Raw genomic sequence first — 18,956 nt, forward strand, 5'->3', positions numbered from 1 at the left:
GAACAAGGCCACACAAACTGTGTTTAGTCCATTTAAAACTTAGAATAGGAGGCATTTCTTTACCCAAAAGATTGTGGGAGTATGGAACGTAATACCCAGCCATGTTTTTGAAGCCGATATCCTAGTTTTTATCATATTGGCTTCATGGGGTGAATAGCCCTCTATCATTTGTAACATTTTTTATGTTCTCAGTTGTCAGTTGTTTCCAAGTTTTCCAGGTTCAGAACGTTTTGAATTAACAGTTCAGTTAGGACAAGCAAATTAAACTTTGATATTTCTGGTATGTGAGAGGAATTGTTTTGCTCTTTTGCCCAGTGAATGTTTTTTTAATGGTGGATCTTTAGTTTTATGCGCATGCAATTATAATTGCATTGATTATTCAGGCCACTGTGGAAAGCAGTCTTGCAGCAGTTCAACTTGAAGGTTTGAGCACGTTCAATACAAAGTGATACAATAATATCTTTACAGAACACCCCCACTTTGCTGTTTTAGTAATTTGGCTATGCAGGTGAACTGACTTTCTGGAAAGAAGGAATTTCCAAGAAGCTGCTCAGCGGTGTAATTGCAGAGAAGTTTTAAATTTGCCTTTAAAATGCAATTCTATTAACCTGCAGGGAGTTTTTTTTAAGAGTATCACAGCAGGTAGAGCATATGCTGCGATTTAACACGGGAATTAATTTCTTTTCATTGTATTTGGATATTGTGAGTATGGTTTTATAGGAAGAAATCTCTTTGGTCTTATCCCGGGCATGCTGTCTTAGAGGCGGAGCAGGTGGTGAGCCTGACAAACTAAACATTTACTTCATGTTCCCCGAAATGTTCCTCTCCCTAGAGCCTAGTAAGTTACTCTAGAGCAGAAGAGAACCGAAGTTTATTACAAAAATCAGGTCGCACATTAAATACTTTGTTTTAAATTTTTGTTTCTCTGTTTTCAATTGATAAACAACTATATCCTTGCATTAAAGGGTGGCATGTATGAAGATATTAGATTGGCCGGGTATGCTATGTATGTAGTAGAATTCCTGGGTGAAGGAGCAGACAGGTTGCTGGAGGGGACTCGAAGAGTTGCATATCTAGCACTTGGGGAAACCCCATTACTAGAGGACAGCTAGGGATTTTCATAGCCTTGTTGTGGGCAAGCCTGGATTTAGTTGACCAGATAAACTGAAAACTTCTTTACTTGCTTCAAAAGTTTTGTAACCTCTGCAGCTTGAATCAACTGTGTCTTTAAAATCATCAACTTTAGGAAGACCTTGAGGGGAAAAAAATATTAACTGTGTCCAGTGAAACCTATAATTTGAACAGCGAGAAACTAACAGAGAAATTGGAAAGGAAGTCAAAGACAGAGCTTAACGCTTATGTTCCAAGAGGTAGAGAAGAATATAAATTCCTCTGGCTTGGAATTTGTCAAGGATACAGTGATGTAGCCTCTGAGATCTTTAGGTATGAGACAGATCAAGATAAGGGGAAGATTGGAAAGGGCAGCTTTTCCTTTTTGACTCCTGGATCCATTCCTCTTCCCAAACTGCCGACAGGAGCAGCCGGGGGGATTGAACTGGAGATTCATATCTGCCAGCACTGGTTGTAATGCACATCACCTCCTCCTCCCAGATAGATACCCACAAGCTACAGTGCTATTGTTGGTATTGAATACAGCTAAAGTGTTGATTGTCTGATCTTTAGACATAAGTGTTGGATTTGCGTGTATCTCGTTTGGAGCAAAACTAATTGACATCTCACCTTCTCCAAAGGTGATTTAAATCATTTGCCCTTTTTTTTTTTTGCTAATTGGGTCACCCCTGTTCCCTTTGGTTAAAAATGCCAAGTTTAACATTTTGAAAGACCTACCTGTCCTACCAGCAGACTTGCAAACCGTCGTCTTGTACCTGTTGTCAGTACCTCTGGCTGGTGGAGGACAGATGTATAGAAACCTGCCTGATCCCGCAGTGAAAGGGACATGCTTGAGCAGAACATATGGCTGCTGTGTGTGTGCTGGGAGGTGTGTGAACACCTCCACACAGTGTTGGTGAGGTGAATTGCATCACTCTTACCTGGAACAGCCCTTCCATTTCAGTCCAGCTCTGTGCTCCAAGGTAACTGTGAACCCCTCTGAAGTAGGATGTCTTAAGTTAACTTGTTCAGTTTTTAAGAATTAGACAGAGGAGCATTTCCAGATGTTATCACCTTAATTTCAGTAAGTGGACATTTGGAAGGAATTATATAGTTCTTACATTTGAGCAAGTATAATTTGTGGATGCATTGTCTAGTTTATTTAGTTCTAGTTCAAGTTTATTGTCATTATTCTCATATACAGGTATATGGTATAACGAAATGCTATTTAGCTAGCTGTCAGACAATAAGTAGTACAACAATATAATTGTATAATAAAAGAGAGACAGAGACAACAGACAGTGTGCAAAACAACAACAGGTAACAGGTAATGTGCAAAACAACAAGATGTGCAAAATCATATGTCAACAGAATGAAATAAAAGGATAAAAAATTATGGGGAGTGAGCTTCTTGACATGTGAGGTAGAGGTAGATTTCAATGTGTGTTTGAGTTTTTGGTAAGAAAAAAGGCACTGTGAGGTTCAGATCGCAGGTGAGAGAGGCTGAGAGTTTAATAGTTTGATAGAGTGGGGGTAAAAAAAATGGTCTCACGAATGTAATATGAATTGACACTTAGAAGAGAGTTAATTTGATCTTCTTGTATAATTAACTTTTTTCATTATGTTAGTTTGTATTTTTTAACTGTTTACAGATATCCTTGGGTTTTCAATTGCGACCTATGGAAACTGGGTCTCCGCTAACCAAAAGTAGTAAAGATCACAGTTAGACTCTTAACTGAGAACAGGAGTTTGCAGTAAAATCTGCCTGTGTCACTGGAAAAAGGGAATAGGCTGGTACATCTCCACTCCAGTAACAGGAGAACCAGGAGTTGAAACAGTATTTACTTTACTGCACTGAAGTACTGCATGGCCTCAGAATTGTGGTTTTGTACCAGCTGAGGGGGTGTTTCTACTCATAAACAGTTGTGAAAAAATCATTCTTGTTCCTTGTTAGCTGCAGACCAAATTTGTGCAGAAAAACACAGCAATGAAGGTGTATTTGCTGATTTCAGAGACTGGATGGCAGACAGACTGTGATAGAAAGTGGACAGGGGGATGACAAGGACTGCAGAGAATGATTGAGGGAAGACGGCACACTCTTTTTGGTGTGACTTTGAGAATCATAATTGAGACTTCATTCAACTGCAGGCAGGATAGCCCAGACTTCATCGCTGTGGAATCTGTACAACACAGACACTGCATAGAGACGACTCCATGCACAATGCTATAGACCTCTTTTAAGCCTTTCAGGTTAAATTGTGAGGCTCAAAAATAGCAGAATTCTAGCCTTAATGTTTTAATCTTTTGTGAAGAAAACCTGACGCTAGAGAAAACCCTTAAGACATTAAAGAATTTCCAGAGTGTTTTTGTATTGGTAATTTGAGGGCAGGAGGATTGCTTCTATGATGTGGGTTTTCTGCATATAGAAAGGTCTGTTAAATCATTGAATATAGCAATTGGTGCAGCCTAATAACCCTGCAGTCTCTGCAGTAGTGTAAGCAAAAGTACAGGAAGTGTGAACCTTCTATCTGGACATTTCAAGCCCTCTTAGTGTTAAGTTCCAGGTGTTACTGCTTTAATTTATGACATTATAAATTTTGAGCACGTGGGACTGTCTTCAGGGTTAGCTATCACCATTAGTACAGGGTTACAGTGTGAGAATCTTGCATTTGTGTTGGTTAATTAGTTGCAGACCTGTTGCGTTACTGCACCGATAGTAATGGTGAATCATTGTACTGTATGTCATAAACATGAACAGTCACAAAACTAATTCATGACTTTGGAGTTCCACCTGTTCTTGGTGCACCTTAAACGTGCTATAGTTTCTAAGATTATGCTCACTTTTTCTAAAAGTGTACTTGTTGCTATCTGAGCATAAATCGGTTATTGCAAAATAACTTGCAATGTGGTTGTAACAGACCTTGGGTACAAACCTGTCTGAGAACAGGATCACAGGCCCAGATCTAAGTTCAACATACTTCAGACTTTAGTAATGACATTGTGTTATTTCTGCATGCTGACAATGACAACCTATCGTATTTGAGAAATAACTGCCTCCATACAGAAAGTGTAGAACATGATGAGTTCTGAATGACTAAATCTTCAACAGTTTCCATTGGTAATAAATCTGAATTAAGTGACAAGGCTGTGCTTTCCTGACAGGACCTCCTGTGACAGGCGTTTATACTGAAGAAAATTCTAGGCACTGTTTATTGTCAGGTTTTCATCTTCGGTGCCCTGTAGAGAGCTTAAAAGCCCTTAGAAAGCATTGAGTTTTGAGTTTGAGAGCTAACATATTATCTTTCAAAAAGCATAGAACAAATGAAGTATCTAGACGTTAACTGAAGTTTCTTTTTATAGATTTGCTAAGTTTAATTCTAATGTGATGTACATGGACATCATGTTCTGTCGCATGTCATCGGGATGATGCCACAGGTATCTCTCTAAATGGTGTTAAAGAGGTTTGGAAATCCCTCTTTCATTGAGTTTGCTGGGAATATTTTCAGAACCTTTTCAAACTTTTTTTCTGTGAGCCTCATTTTCTTCTGCGCAATTTATTATCGTGAGCGGTTTTGGCAAGGAGATGTGTTACAGTGCAAGTTGTGTGACTTGGTTCTTGGGGAGCACTAGAGTTGTCTGACCTTGGTTCTACCCAGGTCATCCTTTACAAAAATGGTTTACTTATTTGATTATACTGAACAAAAAAATCAAACCTGGGACAGGTACTAGCTGTAAATACCAAGCCACCATGCTGCCCTTAATTTTTTACAGAATATCGAGTACTCTGCATTGCAGAAGTCTTAGACATTTTGCATTCTTCTACATTTTTTGTCAGGTTTTCCTTCTTTAGGGAAATATAATTCTACGGTAATCTCCTGAAATTTTAGCCATTTTGGTTCAAGCTAACAATTCTGTAGTACAATTTGTAGTACAAAAGGTAGCCTTTTACCTTTTTGCATGTGTAGAGAGGACCTAAGTATGTTAATACTGTGGAATGCCTCAGATTCAATAAGATTTGATAGGGAAATGTGATAGATTAACTGCAATACGTCATTTTGGCTGCTCATGTACAATTTACAGTAGCTGATGTTGTGATCATGTTTTTGAAGATTGTGATCAGTCTGAATTAACGATTGTTAAATTACCAGCTTGGTTTATTCTCACCCTAGCTAAGCTCCCTGGGCCACGGGGAGAGCTGTGAGGGTCTGTATGCCAAGGTGGAGACAGCAATGTACTTGATTTCACCTCCAGCTTGCAGCTCAATAGGTGCTGCATGACCACAAGCCCAGAATAAAAATCTATCTTCAAATAATGCCACTGGCTCAAGGGAAATGATTGCATTGTCTGTGAATGTTGTTAACTTGTAAATGCGCCATGTTTAAGGCCTTCATAATTGCACTCCACTTGACATAGTGAAAACCCATTGACACTGCGTACTCAATGTGAATCTAAGGACAGTGTCATGTGGCTAGGGTGAATGTGAGCTGTGTGCTGTTGAAGCTGTCCACACTGTAGTCTGTGATTTAACCCCCTCTCTTTCCTTCCCCTCCTCTGTGACGGAATCCACTGCAGACTGAGGTAACCATCACAGGGACTGAGCCAAGGCTGGTCCCCTGGCATGCTCTGTGTGTGTGTGTGTGTGTGTGTGTGTGTGTGTGTGTGTGTGACTGAGTGTGTGTATGTTAATACTCTATGCTTGCATTCACGTGTGCCTGTGAGTCTTTTAACACGTGCTATCCACTGGGTTCTCTTCCTGCAAAGACAAAAAGTTATTTCTCTCGTTCACCGTGTCTGGCCTGTTATGAAGTCCTGTTGCTCTTGCATGACAATGGTTTGACTCTCTCACTTATTTGTGTCCTTATTTTTCTCTTTTTCTGTCTCTCCTGTTTCCATAGACTTTTCTAAGTGTGATGTTTACAAAAAAAGACATTGGCAGCATATAAAAATAATAATAGATCAATGAAGGACCGGAACCTAGGGCTTGCAAATCACCTGTTTCTGTCCTTTTCACATTAATTGTGCTGGTCCTTTACTTGCCAGCTGCATATCCTTTTTCTGTAGACGCTGTCAGGTATGTTTTAATGGGGTTTTTGAGGTGGGGATAAAAGGGTTGATAAGTACTCTTTCTGGCTGGGGCATTAGATCTGTATTCTCTGTGGGACATCGATGGGACATCGACTCTGGCATGCTGTGATTGAAAAGAATAGCATTCAGCTGATTTTCCTGAAGGTGTGCACATCTTAAGATACATAGTCTAATACATTAGTCTAATAATTACTCCTTGTCCAGGAGGGCTACAGCTCTGCAGGATATGTAGGATTCTTTAAATTATCAGTTGCTAAAAGTTTAGAAATCAGTCACTTAGACCAAATGAGTCATTACTCCTGCTTAGTCCAGTCATTAAAAGCTTAAGTGTTACAAAAAGCAGAATACTCAGGAGCTTCTCAGGTGAGTTTGTATCATTAATAGGTACTGTACAGCTGGTTGTGCCAGAGACTTCCACATGATTGACATAGGTCTGGCACCACAATTATCAAGCCAGCAGTACAGGATAATAAAATAAAATGGTTCAATACAGATTAGCCACCAATACCTAATTGTGCCTTTTCTCTGCAGTGAAAATCAGCCTTTACTTTTGGTCTACTCCAGTTATCCCTAGATTAGCCAATCAAGGGTAAGTTGAATGGTTCACATTCACATGTGGCATTTTCTTCATGGCGTTTCACCGCTGTGATCTCTGTATTAGTCTCATGAGTGCAGAGACGTACTGAGAGAGATGTAATATCTGTGTGAACACAGCAGGCCAGGGCCAGTGTACCCAGCAGAGACAGACAGTCCCAGGGTAGGGGGGGTGAGTTGGTAGACTTTGGGGAGGGCATAGGCAGAAACCTTTCTTATTTCTGGTTCTGTGGATCATGACAGAGCTGCTGCCACTGCTCTCGCAGATTCCTCTCCCTTTAATGATTTCTTCCTTCCCTCTGCTGCAACAGAAGCTGTCCCAAGAGCGGGAGAGGTTTGCTGATGAGGACAGTATTTTCTACACGCTGGGAGAATGTGGTCTCATTTCCTTCTCCGACTACATCTTCCTCACCACCGTCCTGTCCAGTAAGTGTTTTTACATTCACAGAAAGCCTGCCTGCCAGTCTGGTAAATTGACCCTACTGATTTGCAAAGAGATCAACATGCACCCGCCATTTAGCATCACTTTCATTATTTGAATGCATGTAAAGTCAAAGCTCAAGACACTCACTAGAGCTGCACTTTCCCATGCCAAAAGAGTTAATCGCTCTGTCTAGGAGAGTGGTGTGAAACATATGGCCTACAGTTTATCTCATCATGCAATGAAAATGTACAGACACACCTGCCTTCCAGGATGAGGATTAGACAGCTCTGATATTTATGTTTATATTTAAGCAAAACTCAGAGGCATCAGGAGCTACAGGGATTTAGTATGGTATGAGAATGCTGTGGTGTACCTGTTGTAAATTAGTACAGTATTGCTGTCTTATGTAGCCTGTAGAAAATCCTATGCTTGTTTTAAACTGTAACAGCTTTAAAATGAACTTTAAAAAAAATAAGATTCAAAGGCATTTAGTGATAATCTAGGTTAATGTACTGATCTTCCAGGGCTGTTGGTCCTTATTCATTCCCCTAAATAAAACCCGTCTCCTCAACCTCCTCAAGCAAAATAAAAAAAACTTCCCACTATTTAGTGAGCTCTGACAGTTGTCTGTCTGAAACATTGAACTTTGTGGAGAACCGAGTTTGGGAATGTAAGGGTTCTGTGCAGGAGTGTTTTTCTTCTTTTGACAATTCCTGTTAATCCCTGAGATAGAAGTTCCTGAGTATTTCCCATCTTTGATGAGCTCAATCAGAAACTGCCACTATATCACTGGAATTACAGGTTAGCAGTTAATTAAGATATCAGGTGTTCTTCCATTTTCCTGGGAAGGCAAATCTCAGGAGGAATGTATTAATTTGTACAGATTGTTTTAGTGTAATGAACGTGGTGCATTGTTTCTAACATTCACAATTATTTCTAAGTTCTCTATTCAAATGTACAGATCGCTTCAGGGGATTGAGGCTGGGTGACAGAAATTAATTTTTATGTGTAGAAATAGAAGGGTAAGGCCTTAGTCTTGAAGAGGACTGACCGTAGGCTGATAAAATCGCTGCACCAAAGCAAACACCTGCTGAGTAGTGGCGAGGTGAGCTAAGGTGCAAAGCCCCCTGTCGAAACACCTCAAATGCAGTGATGGTATGGTTATTACCCCTTTACGTTTGTATTCTGTTCGGTGCCTAGCAGCTCACGCCAGACTTGCTTGTGTCTTACAGCCCCTCAGAGGAACTTTGAGATCGCCTTCAAGATGTTTGACCTGAATGGGGATGGAGAGGTGGACATGGAGGAATTTGAACAGGTAGCTGGGTAGACACAAAAATATAAATGAGTGGGCATTTGCCATCATTGGCTGCATTATTACCAGTCACTCATCAGAAACAGAGGTGCAGAATGAAATCTTTTCTGTTGGTGGGTGGCTGCATTTCAATTACTCATGCATTCTTTCTGATTAACTGCTTCTAGGTCCAGAGCATTATCCGGTCACAAACCAGTATGGGAATGCGACACCGGGACCGCTCTGTAACTGGGAACACCCTTAAATCAGGCTTCAGTTCTGCCCTCACCACATACTTCTTTGGTGCTGACCTGAAGGGCAAGCTGACCATCAAGAGCTTTCTAGAGTTTCAAAGGAAACTGCAGCATGATGTACTGAAGTTGGAGGTAAGGAAGCTGGTGTAAGAGAGACGGTGAGAGTTGTGGCCAAGGATGTGGTCGCTAACATTTTCTCAACTGAACTTCCAGGTTTGGAAAAGTCATGGAAAGTGTCTGGTTTCCTGCATGACAGTAGTGGAGGGGGACAATGCTGCATTGAGCTGACACTGCAGTTTGGAAATTTAAATTGAAGAAACTCATTGTTGATGGAAGGGGCACTTCATGGGGCTAAGGCTGATTGATGCCCTGTAGGCATGTGCTGCAGGCTGCTGTTTGTTCTACAGGAGTTTACCCTCTGTTAGCCACAGTACTGTGCCCATTGGTGGCATGGCAGGAGCCTTGCATAGATCGGAGGCTATTCAGGAATCCCTTGCCTCCAGCTTTGCTCTGTGCCTGTCTCCCTCACTCTCTTACACATGCTGGGGATCTGTCTCAGACAGAGAAACCAGATTTATATGGCATGCTTTGTCTTCCTCCTTTATGCATGGCTGTGTATCAGCACGTCTGTCTGGGGTGTAGTTTCTCTGTTGTAAATCGACCAGTGTATTCCAGACATCAAGAAATAAATAGCCCATCACTGCTGACTTGGTTCAATTCTGTTTTTTTTTCTCTTGCTGAGGCAGCAGTCCAGAGGTTTATAGCAGCAAAGCTATTGTTATGTTTAGAATTAAGTACTTAAAAAGAGTATAATAATCCTTTCTCGTGCTTTGAATGGAAAATAACCCTGGCACTGCTTAATTCCTTTGAGTCATCTTCTTAAGAATGCTGCTGAGAAGGAACTCTGATAAACGTGCAGGAAGGACACCATAAATTGGGTCATGACTCCCCCTGTGATGACATGCCTAAATTGATGGCTCTCCATCTACAAGTCCAAGAGAAGCACCTGCACTCTAACCTCAGCTTGAGGTCACCTGTCCTAAATACCTGAATGGAGTTAGAAGGACCCAGCAGTGTAGAATCAGCCATGTGGGATAATAATCAGTAATAATCACTAATTTGGGGAGGCTACTACTCCTGATGACACTCTGGGATGCTCTCTGAATCCCTGAGGCAACGTCACAGAATATAACATGACTGTGACCACAACTTCAAAAACACATAGCTGGAAGTAATTGCTGGGGTGTGAGACTGTACGTAAATAGAGTTCTGCCCAAGATCTCCTCACAAACAAAATATGTTTTGTGACTAGCTTCTCATTTGAATTTTTCTTGATCAATGAAATAAAACAGTTGGACATTTGTCGACTGTACTGAGGATCAATGAATATTCAGCTTAGCAGCTATAAAACATGGATGAGCAGAAATTCTCCCCATCTAAGTCTCAACATGTGGCCATGTCCACAAGTCTTGAGTCAAAGTGCACATTCACAGAATATAACATGACATTACATGAGAAGCTGTCTTTATGGCAAGGCCAAGCAGAACCCTTTCTATCCTCATGCAGGCAAGAATTGAATAGGCATAGAACAGATCCACGATCCCTCTCCCTGTGGGACTTATAAATCTCAAAGACTTTGCCTGACTAAATATCTAATTCTGATGAGTATACATTAAGTTTTCACTTTAACATTTGAGAATTAAGTTTTATTCGAATGCGTATTTGCTTGATTAAGTTTAGTTCAGGGAAGTAGTTGAATACTTACTTGCCTTTGGAGCATTTCGGAATATGTGTTTGTATATGGTTAAAGTACATAGAAATAGAAATTAAAAAGTAAATTTCATTGGTTGGTCAATATGCTTGTATACCTTAGACCTAAAACATAATTAGAAACATATAAACGCTTTAATAAATGAGGTAGGTAACCTAATTAAATCTGTAACGCAGAGACGTTAAATCCATTTAGATTATTAGCAAAATGATCCACAAAGAAACATCCTTGTGAATAAGTATGTGAAGATGTGTTTAGAATATGGGCAGATGATTCAAGTTACCCCTTATTTATGCTAAGTAAACAAATAGGTCACTTACTATTTCATACTGTATATCCTGATTATTGATTTTTTTCTACTTCATATACCATTGTGGTTCAAAAAATGCATTGGTAAGCGTAAACCAATGGTAAGAAATTGTAATTCCCATAATTATATTGAGGGTTCACAATTTGTTTCTCAACAATCTGTGGTTGCCTACCCTGGTTGATTTATAAGGTACTCCTTGAGTTTACTGTCCCAGTTTGATTTAGTAAATTCAAACTATCACAAGACTTCAGGGTTGATGTATCAGATGGTGTGGAATAGCCTTTCACTGAACTGCTGTGACACAAAGAAAAATAATCACTGATGAAAACATTCCCATCTTGGGAATGAAGAGGTGGCTGTTGTTTACTACAGCTCTTCTGTGCGACTCTTGTTGTATTTCATTGTATTTATTTAAGTTAATATTGATCTTTAATAAACTGCTCACAGCTCCTGTTTTCCATGTTTGCATAGTGTTGTGTGGAAAGAGCCATTCTGTCAATATCTGCATCTGCGTGAATAAATACAGTCAATCACTTTCACTATAATATGTGCTTGAAATGTTTTAATTGCCAGTTCTGTGTGGATTTCATTTTACTACAATCCCTCAGGCTTTGTGGTCAGAGCTCGCTTGCTGACTGCAGTATGTCCTCAGACCTCAGGCTCCAGGACACCTGGTGTAATATCACATCACAGCCTTGTGGCGTTTTATTATTCTTCAGTTTGTATGCAGGAACCCACGATCTGTTTGTCCCATTTGTCAGCAAATGCTAGTTCTTTACTGCATTATGTGTATCAATTAAGTCTAGATCTCTAATCCCTGCTATGAAAGATCACAAGCGTGTTGGTCGACATGCCTGTCTGACTCTTTATTTCTCTCTCCCTGCTACTAGTGAAGTGACCCACGAGTTCTTGGTGATGGAAATAGGTGCACTTGTCAAACCTCTTCAGGTTTCCTAAGTTGCAGTCCCATGTGCATTTACATAATGAAGTAACAAGGACCCAGCTCCCTATGCTGTGGCTAGTAGATCCCAAAGGGGTTCTGTCTGCTGTGCAGTGAACGTGCCTTCTGTGTCTCTGCAGTTTGAGCGCAATGACCCTGTGGACGGACGGATCACGGAGCGCCAGTTCGGTGGGATGCTTCTGGCCTACAGCGGAGTCCAGTCTCGCAAACTCACACAGATGCTCAAGAGCCTCAAGAAGCAGTTCAAGGACGCACCGGTAGGCGTTCCTGCAGCAGCGGGCTGGCGTTCCCCCCTGATCTGGTGCAAGTGAGAGGGGCCGAGCTTTGCCTCAGTTCTTTAAAAAAAAATCTACAGATTGCTTTTCAGCACGTACTTTTCCCATTTAAAACTGAACAATAAGCCTCTGTTCAGAAACGGCAGCACTAGAGTTAAGATTCTGAATTAAGACTGTGGATCTTCTTTGGTCTTGGTAAATGGTGCCTGTAGAGAAAATGAGATTTTGTTTTAGAAAGAGGGGAAGTAAGACTTAAGTTGATGACATCAGGCTATTTTAATCTTGCAGAATGCAATGGAGTGAATGGCAACCTAAAGTGGTGTCGGCCCTGATACTAGACAGTCCTTTTTTACTTTAAAATTGTTAATGAGTCACATTAATCACCAGGCTTCTTTGTGTAGCCGGGCTCAGAGTTCTACCAGATCTACTTTGTTGCTCTGAAAGAATCACTCAGTGTAGAAAAATAGTAAGCTCTGATAGATTAAATGGCCTGATTTCAACTTAAAATTTTAATTTGTGCTGCTGTTGAGTAATGCTGTGCTTCTAATAGTCCCTCTATGCTGCAGTGAACCTCTGAGTTTACAGAGCTGAGAATAAACCCTGGGTTCACACCATTATGTGCTTACAGGATAGCACATTGTAAATCTGCTGCGCTAACATATCTCACCATCCCTTTAACGTGGTGTGCTGTGCCAGCGAAGAAGTCTTTTCTTGCTACTTCCAATTCCCTTCCAGATTTCATTTAAGATTTCCTCCCCTGTGGCATTAAAGCTAACTGAATCCTTGAGTAATGGCTCGGACTGCAGAATGAATCCTATCCAAGAGTTGTCGAGCCAGTAATAGCGTGCCTGTGTGCCAGTGGGTTAATAATCACCTGTCCAGAGGCTGCAAGTCACCTGGGTACCTCTTTCTCAAAGTTTTTTCGTCGTGAGTCTGCATTCTGATTTTCCTAGAAATATACCTACTGGTAGTAAAGACAGTAGTAGGGCTGTTGTTTACAAAACACTACCATCAACAAACTGGAGTGACATAAAACAACTGTATTGTAGAGGCAGGAGAGACGGCCTCAGAGAGAGAGAGGGGTGAATAGCACAAGGTCTAAAATTAGTTTTAAGCTAATCATACTTTTCACCTTCACTGTTTGTTTTTGTGTCTCACTCTTTTTGTATCTGCAGGGAATAACGTTTGAGGAAGTAGAGAATTTCTTCACTTTCCTGAAGAATGTGAACGATGTGGACACTGCCCTGAGCTTTTACCACATGGCTGGAGCCTCCATTGACAAAGGTACCCAATCTTTTAATACAGGGTTGGGAATCCCATGTGGCTTATCTGAAGCGGGCCTCTACCTATCATGTTTCCTGTAGGGATCTCGAGTTCCAGTTAAAGTGATTCCTGTAACCTTGATTTCTTTTTCCAAAGAAGAAGTGCCTAGTGCCTGTAAATAGTTTGGGCTGTGTTCATAATCCAGTGTGCCTAGGAGATCTTGGAGTAGAAGCTCCCCAGGCTGTGCCAGTCTGGCTATATTAAGTCAGTTAAGTGGAGGGCTGTTTGAGTTTTGGTGTGTATCAGCCAGATTTCTAACCTAAGCTAGCATGCTTAGGTTACACTACCAAAGCATTTTAACTCAGTGACCAAAATTTGTTGGATCTTTAATATTGGATCACACTATAGCAGACATGCACAGAAATGTGTATACACTGCATAGACACCCTCCTCTCCTCTTTTGTGTGCAACAGAGCCGAGATCAATAATTCAGAAGCAGGCTTTTTTACTGCTCTTTTATATTCTTTCACCTTCATGTCTTGTTTGCATTTGTGCTGTTTTGGCAAATTTTGGAATCAATGGAGGACAGCCAGTAGCAGCCTTCAGCAGTCAGTCATCTTACATTTTTTGTTCCCTTATCCTTCTGCACACTCTTCATACTCTGGGTCACTTGTCACCGTGCCAGGCAAGGCAGTTGCTATTGATTTCTGCATCTAAACCTGAACTATTACATGGAGTTTTTTGCATTTACTACTGTTTTTTTCAGGCTGTATGTTTTTTTTTCAAGAAAATTAGTGCATTCTGTATTTAGTGCCTGTTTGCTTGCCTTTTGAAACGAGTACAGCCACCTCCTCAGGCCAGCTGATGTTACACAGTGTGCAGAATGAATTCCCTAACACTGAATGACAGCCAGGGCTTCTTCTGTTTTTAGCTCTGATCAGTATGGCCAGAGGGAGTGCTCTTGGACTCTGATTTGAAGGTCTGAATGTCCCAGGGGGTCCTCAGAAAAGCCTGGATCCCTGTCTCTTTCTCCTACATAAATAGAATCTGCATTAAGTTTAGCTTTTTAAGATTCTCGCAGTGTGCAAAAGTGGTGAGGAATTCGAATTTTCAGTTTAGTTTAAGTTAAAACAGGACCTACTGTTAGGTGATTAAACTTTGTAATAATGCCTGTTTCAGTGTAAAGAGACTAACCCTGTTGCACTGAAAGGGTGTTAAGTAGTGTTCCCTTTAAACGGGTAATGGTGAAGAATTAACGAGCTGTATTATAGGCTGGCTCTGGAGAGGCGGTGCACACTGCATGAAGCTCAGGGGTAGCATATGGTTTTGCTGAGCAAGGTGGAATCATGTTTCCTGAAACACTTGACAGTATACTTCTACAGATGCGCGTCATCATGAATTAATCAAGAACACAGATGAATGAATGGTTTACTTCCCTCTTTATCCATATTTCTTTTTTCCTGCTTATGTTTCTCCCATTAACCTGCTCTCTCTCTCTGTATCTGCCTCTCTCTTTCAGCAACGATGAAGCAGGTGGCACGCACTGTGGCCAAGGTGGAGCTGTCTGATCATGTGTGTGATGTGGTGTTCGCACTGTTTGATTGTGATGGTGAGCCATCCACTATTTGTCTTGTGAATTGTTTGTGGTTGTTTTGCCATACCCTTGTACACTGGATATAATTGTGTACATTGTCAGAAGCCTTGGATCATTTCTGCTCTCTATTAGGCAGGGAATAGAGACAGGGATAAAACGGGTAGATACATAAAAAGGACACCTGACATAAGAGCTGTCTTGATTGAAGAATTGTGTTCAAGTTTATAGAAGCAAAGAGAGGAATAATCTTCAGTGCCATTTGAATTGTTGCGATGAACACAGTCCATTCATGTCACCTTTCTCATTGAGTTGTTAACAGTATAAGAATATAGGAAATGTTACAAATAACAGGGGGTCATTGAGCCTATTTAGCCCCTTTGATCACAAAGATCTAATTGATCTGAAGGTTTTGCCAAGCTGAGTTCTTTTCAACAATATGGCTGGACAGCTTGCTTGTTCCAGATTCCCACAACCCTTGACTGTTGATTCCAAATAAGTCGATTGAGAATTCTGAAGCAATTTCTTTGAGAACTTTGAGTACTTGAATCAGTTCCCCGTATAGTCGTCTTTACTGCAAGAGTAAAAAGATTCAGTTCTTTTGCTCAGTCAGAGAAGGCTAAAAAACTTTATTGTTGAACTTTATTGATTCATGAATCTCATCCTGAGTTTTCGTGAGTTGGCTTTAAAACTATAGCTGGAGAGAAAGCCAGGCAGAGCCAACAGTGGCCCAGGGGAAAGAGGGGCTGAAAGCCCTGTTGCAAAGGAAACTCAAGCTTTGTAATTCTCTGTGATCTGAACAGTTTAAAACTGGGATTATCCACACTGAAAAGGCCAAATTGAAAGCACTTTGTGGTGAAAAGGCCAGTGCAGCACTTAATCCCAGCCTTGATCCTAATTTGTGCTGCACTAGGCTATGTATATAAACCTGTCACTCAAACCCACACCCACTTCTGGTGGAATGGGTGACAGCAGAGCACTGAGTGGCAGCCTGATTCTTCCATCTGTTCTGTAGTTTAACTGGTTTAACACATCTTTCCAAATGCCCCCCTTGTAGGAAATGGAGAGCTGAGCAACAAGGAGTTCATCTCCATCATGAAGCAGCGGCTAATGCGTGGGTTGGAGAAGCCTAAAGACATGGGCTTCACACGTCTGGTCCGAGCCATGTGGAAGTGCGCCCAGGAGACGGCCTGGGACTTCACCTCTACCAAGCAGTAACCAGGGCAGGGCCGAGGGGCAGTTGTGGCAGTCAATGAAACCTTCTACTGCAGACACCTCTTCTCGGAGCCAAACTCATTAAAACATCAGAAACAACTACTGCAAAACAGCAAGGAAAAAGCAGAACAAACTCAGGCACAGCAGTGTCTGTTAGCTTGGCCTTGTCAGAAAGTTATGCAGCAGAAAGGTATTATTTATATCTGTAACCGGTACTGAGTTACTTTGTGAATTTAGACAACTTTGAAAAATGGCCAGTTAAATATGGCAGAGCTCTGTACAAACATATTTTGCCACCCCTGTTTCTCTTTTGCTAGAAACACACCTGATGTACTGTACCTGGCCCTCACAGACAAGTGTTGCATTAGCTTTGCACATCCAAACCCATCAGTTGTCTGTCTTTTTTGGGTGTATCTCCTGGCAGGGGGGTCACATTTCTGCCCCTTACACCACACATTTCTGAGTCCTGTGCCTTAGGGTACAGACTACCAGGAAGAGGGAATTGAGTTCAGTTCAGGAGGAGATCCAGTTTTTACCACTGATTAAAGTGTCTTCCTCTGGGTTTGCTGCACTACAAACATTGACTTGTAAACATGTGCTTTTTCTATACATATGTATGATGTCATACTCTATTAAATTAACTTTAAAAAATGCTAAGCAGTTTCTTGCCTTTATCTTGTGAGTTATATCTCTTATATAACTATTTTCTTTTCTTCGCTCTGGGAAATGTACAGGAATCTTTCTCATGTTCTTATTAATAACATCAACAGGAGTATGAAAATAGCACTTTCATCCTGGGTATTCTGTTTTTGTAGTGGAGTGTGTGGAATAAAAAGTACTGCTAGCTCCTTATAAAATAATGGCTTACATCTTAATTACAACAGATAATCTGACTGTTGTACGGAGCACCAAAAGCACTTTTGACTGATCTTAGACCTTTTTGGCTAAGATCAAGCTTGTGTGGCCTGATCATGTTTGAAACTTGGAACTAAAATTGGAACTAAATTGGAAACTGAGAAGGTTATTTCTTGAACTCATATCTTTGGGCTGAGTGCAACTATAATATTTAGTTCCTGAAGAAGACATCTTTTCTCAACCCCCTAACTGGGACCAAGAAGGCATGGCCAGTTTTGGGAGGTAACATTGAGGTCTGACCACAAATGTTCACTTCCTTGCTTTGACCTGCCGCCAACATCAGTATTCCTCTGATGTAGGTCAGGATATGCACTGCTGGTCCCTGCTCACAAATATGCCCTTGCATTTTGGGCAGGGACTTTGTGCACTTTCTGAAGCAACATTACAAGACTTGCACAGGATGCCAAGATAGAAAATGTCAGTGAATTAAAGTGCTGAGTGACTGATTCCATGTACATGTTGTTAAACTCATGACTACACAGAAAGAAAATGTAATTAAAACTACATGACCAGTTGTATAATCACAACATGCCCTCGGATTTTATTGCTTACTGGGATTGTGCTGTATTGGGTTTTAATTTCCCTCTTGCAGTTTTGTCCTAGTTGCCAGTGACACTAGCCTGGTAGTGCAGGCAGGAGCAGAGGTGGTGTAGTAAAGGCAAAGCCAGCCTGCAGTGTGCTGAGCCCTGCGTCATGAGGAGAAGATTGCTGTCAGCAGTTCTCTCTGATTAAAATGGACAAGGCAGACAGTCCTTCTCTACGACCTGCACTACTAAAGAGCACTTAAGAGTAATTGCTGAAAATGAGATTGACTTGGAGGGCCTCCTTCATCTGTATTCCCATTTGATGGCCAAGCATTTTGCTGCTGCGTGTGTAGCTCTGAACTGATCAACGGAAGCTCCAGCTAATAACCAGATTATTAACATGTGCTAGGTTAGCATTGTGCTGTCATTGGGGATTTTTAACAGCTACGAGCATACATATAGTGCATTTTGGTTTTTGTTTTTAAAACACAATACACAAATGTTGGATATTGATTGAATATTTTGATGTTGTTTGATTAATTGATCATTCAGGAATGACTAGGATATAGCTGAGTGACTGCAGTTGCATAAGCACTTAGTCACCACATGAGAGAGAACAGATTGTGATAAGGTGATTTTACCTGTTAAACATCAAACTTTGTAAACAAAATGTAAATAGAAAAACTGAGAAAGAAACCAACACACCCTATTTATCAAGAGCACAGCACCTGTGTTCCATTAGTGCCATTAACACCTTAGGTGGAACTCAATCCAGCACTGGAACAATGAATTATCTTTTTTTGGGACACCCTGATGGACTTGATCAGTAGTGAGATTGTCTGCAGTGTCAGTGATATGCAGTAGAAGATCCTCTGTAGTGAATAATCATGAACTGTTTGCATGGTTCAAGACTGGGGCCTCACTAGCTGCCCTGCCTGAAGACATCCCGATATGACAGCAGGACAGCCCTTGTCATCATGCTTGTCCTGCAACAACAGTTTTCTTGCAAGATGAGAATATGACACTTATGCCATGGATGCCCTACTCACTGGACCTAAATTACAGTGAGCTTTTATGGTATGAGCTAGGATGATGAGTGACATCTAGTGCTCAGAAACAAGGCATGGTTGTCTAGGTTCAACAAGTGAAATGTGACAGAAATAAAGACAGCATCTGCCTCCTGATGCCAAGCATCTATCACAGATCTGCTTTACTGCTTCCCAGTGGTTCACATGCATGCTATAAGACTGACTGACTTTCATAGAGGACCCCTGTTGATGATCAATATTGATCAGTAAAATTAATTACCCTATGTCAGATTGGGATCAATAAAAAAGTATGTGTACAACTGCCAGAAAAAAAGGTGTTATTTG

General features: G+C 41.0%; 1 protein-coding gene and 1 long non-coding RNA gene across 4 annotated transcripts in view; both read left to right on the top strand.

The window, feature by feature from the left end:
• The window catches only part of micu1 (mitochondrial calcium uptake 1), a 36,516-nt gene extending 19,982 nt beyond the window's left edge, over positions 1 to 16,534 (top strand). For 2 of the 3 annotated variants that reach the window (XM_088635234.1, XM_088635236.1), the window contains 7 exons: positions 7,101 to 7,215; positions 8,446 to 8,528; positions 8,693 to 8,890; positions 11,920 to 12,057; positions 13,251 to 13,359; positions 14,858 to 14,947; positions 15,987 to 16,534. In XM_088635234.1, the coding sequence (XP_088491360.1) occupies positions 7,101 to 7,215; positions 8,446 to 8,528; positions 8,693 to 8,890; positions 11,920 to 12,057; positions 13,251 to 13,359; positions 14,858 to 14,947; positions 15,987 to 16,147 (894 nt within the window). In that variant the 3' untranslated portion in view covers positions 16,148 to 16,534. The remainder of the gene's footprint in view (positions 1 to 7,100; positions 7,216 to 8,445; positions 8,529 to 8,692; positions 8,891 to 11,919; positions 12,058 to 13,250; positions 13,360 to 14,857; positions 14,948 to 15,986) is intronic. The other variant, XM_088635235.1, reaches the window with a different exon arrangement.
• LOC148661457 (uncharacterized) overlaps positions 1 to 18,956 on the top strand; it is a 123,586-nt gene that overhangs the window by 19,253 nt on the left and 85,377 nt on the right. The gene's annotated exons all lie outside the window — the stretch shown is intronic.

This window comes from Lepisosteus platostomus, chromosome 6, assembly GCF_059453375.1.
Source record: "Lepisosteus platostomus isolate fLepPlt1 chromosome 6, fLepPlt1.hap1, whole genome shotgun sequence".
NCBI lineage: Eukaryota > Metazoa > Chordata > Actinopteri > Semionotiformes > Lepisosteidae > Lepisosteus > Lepisosteus platostomus.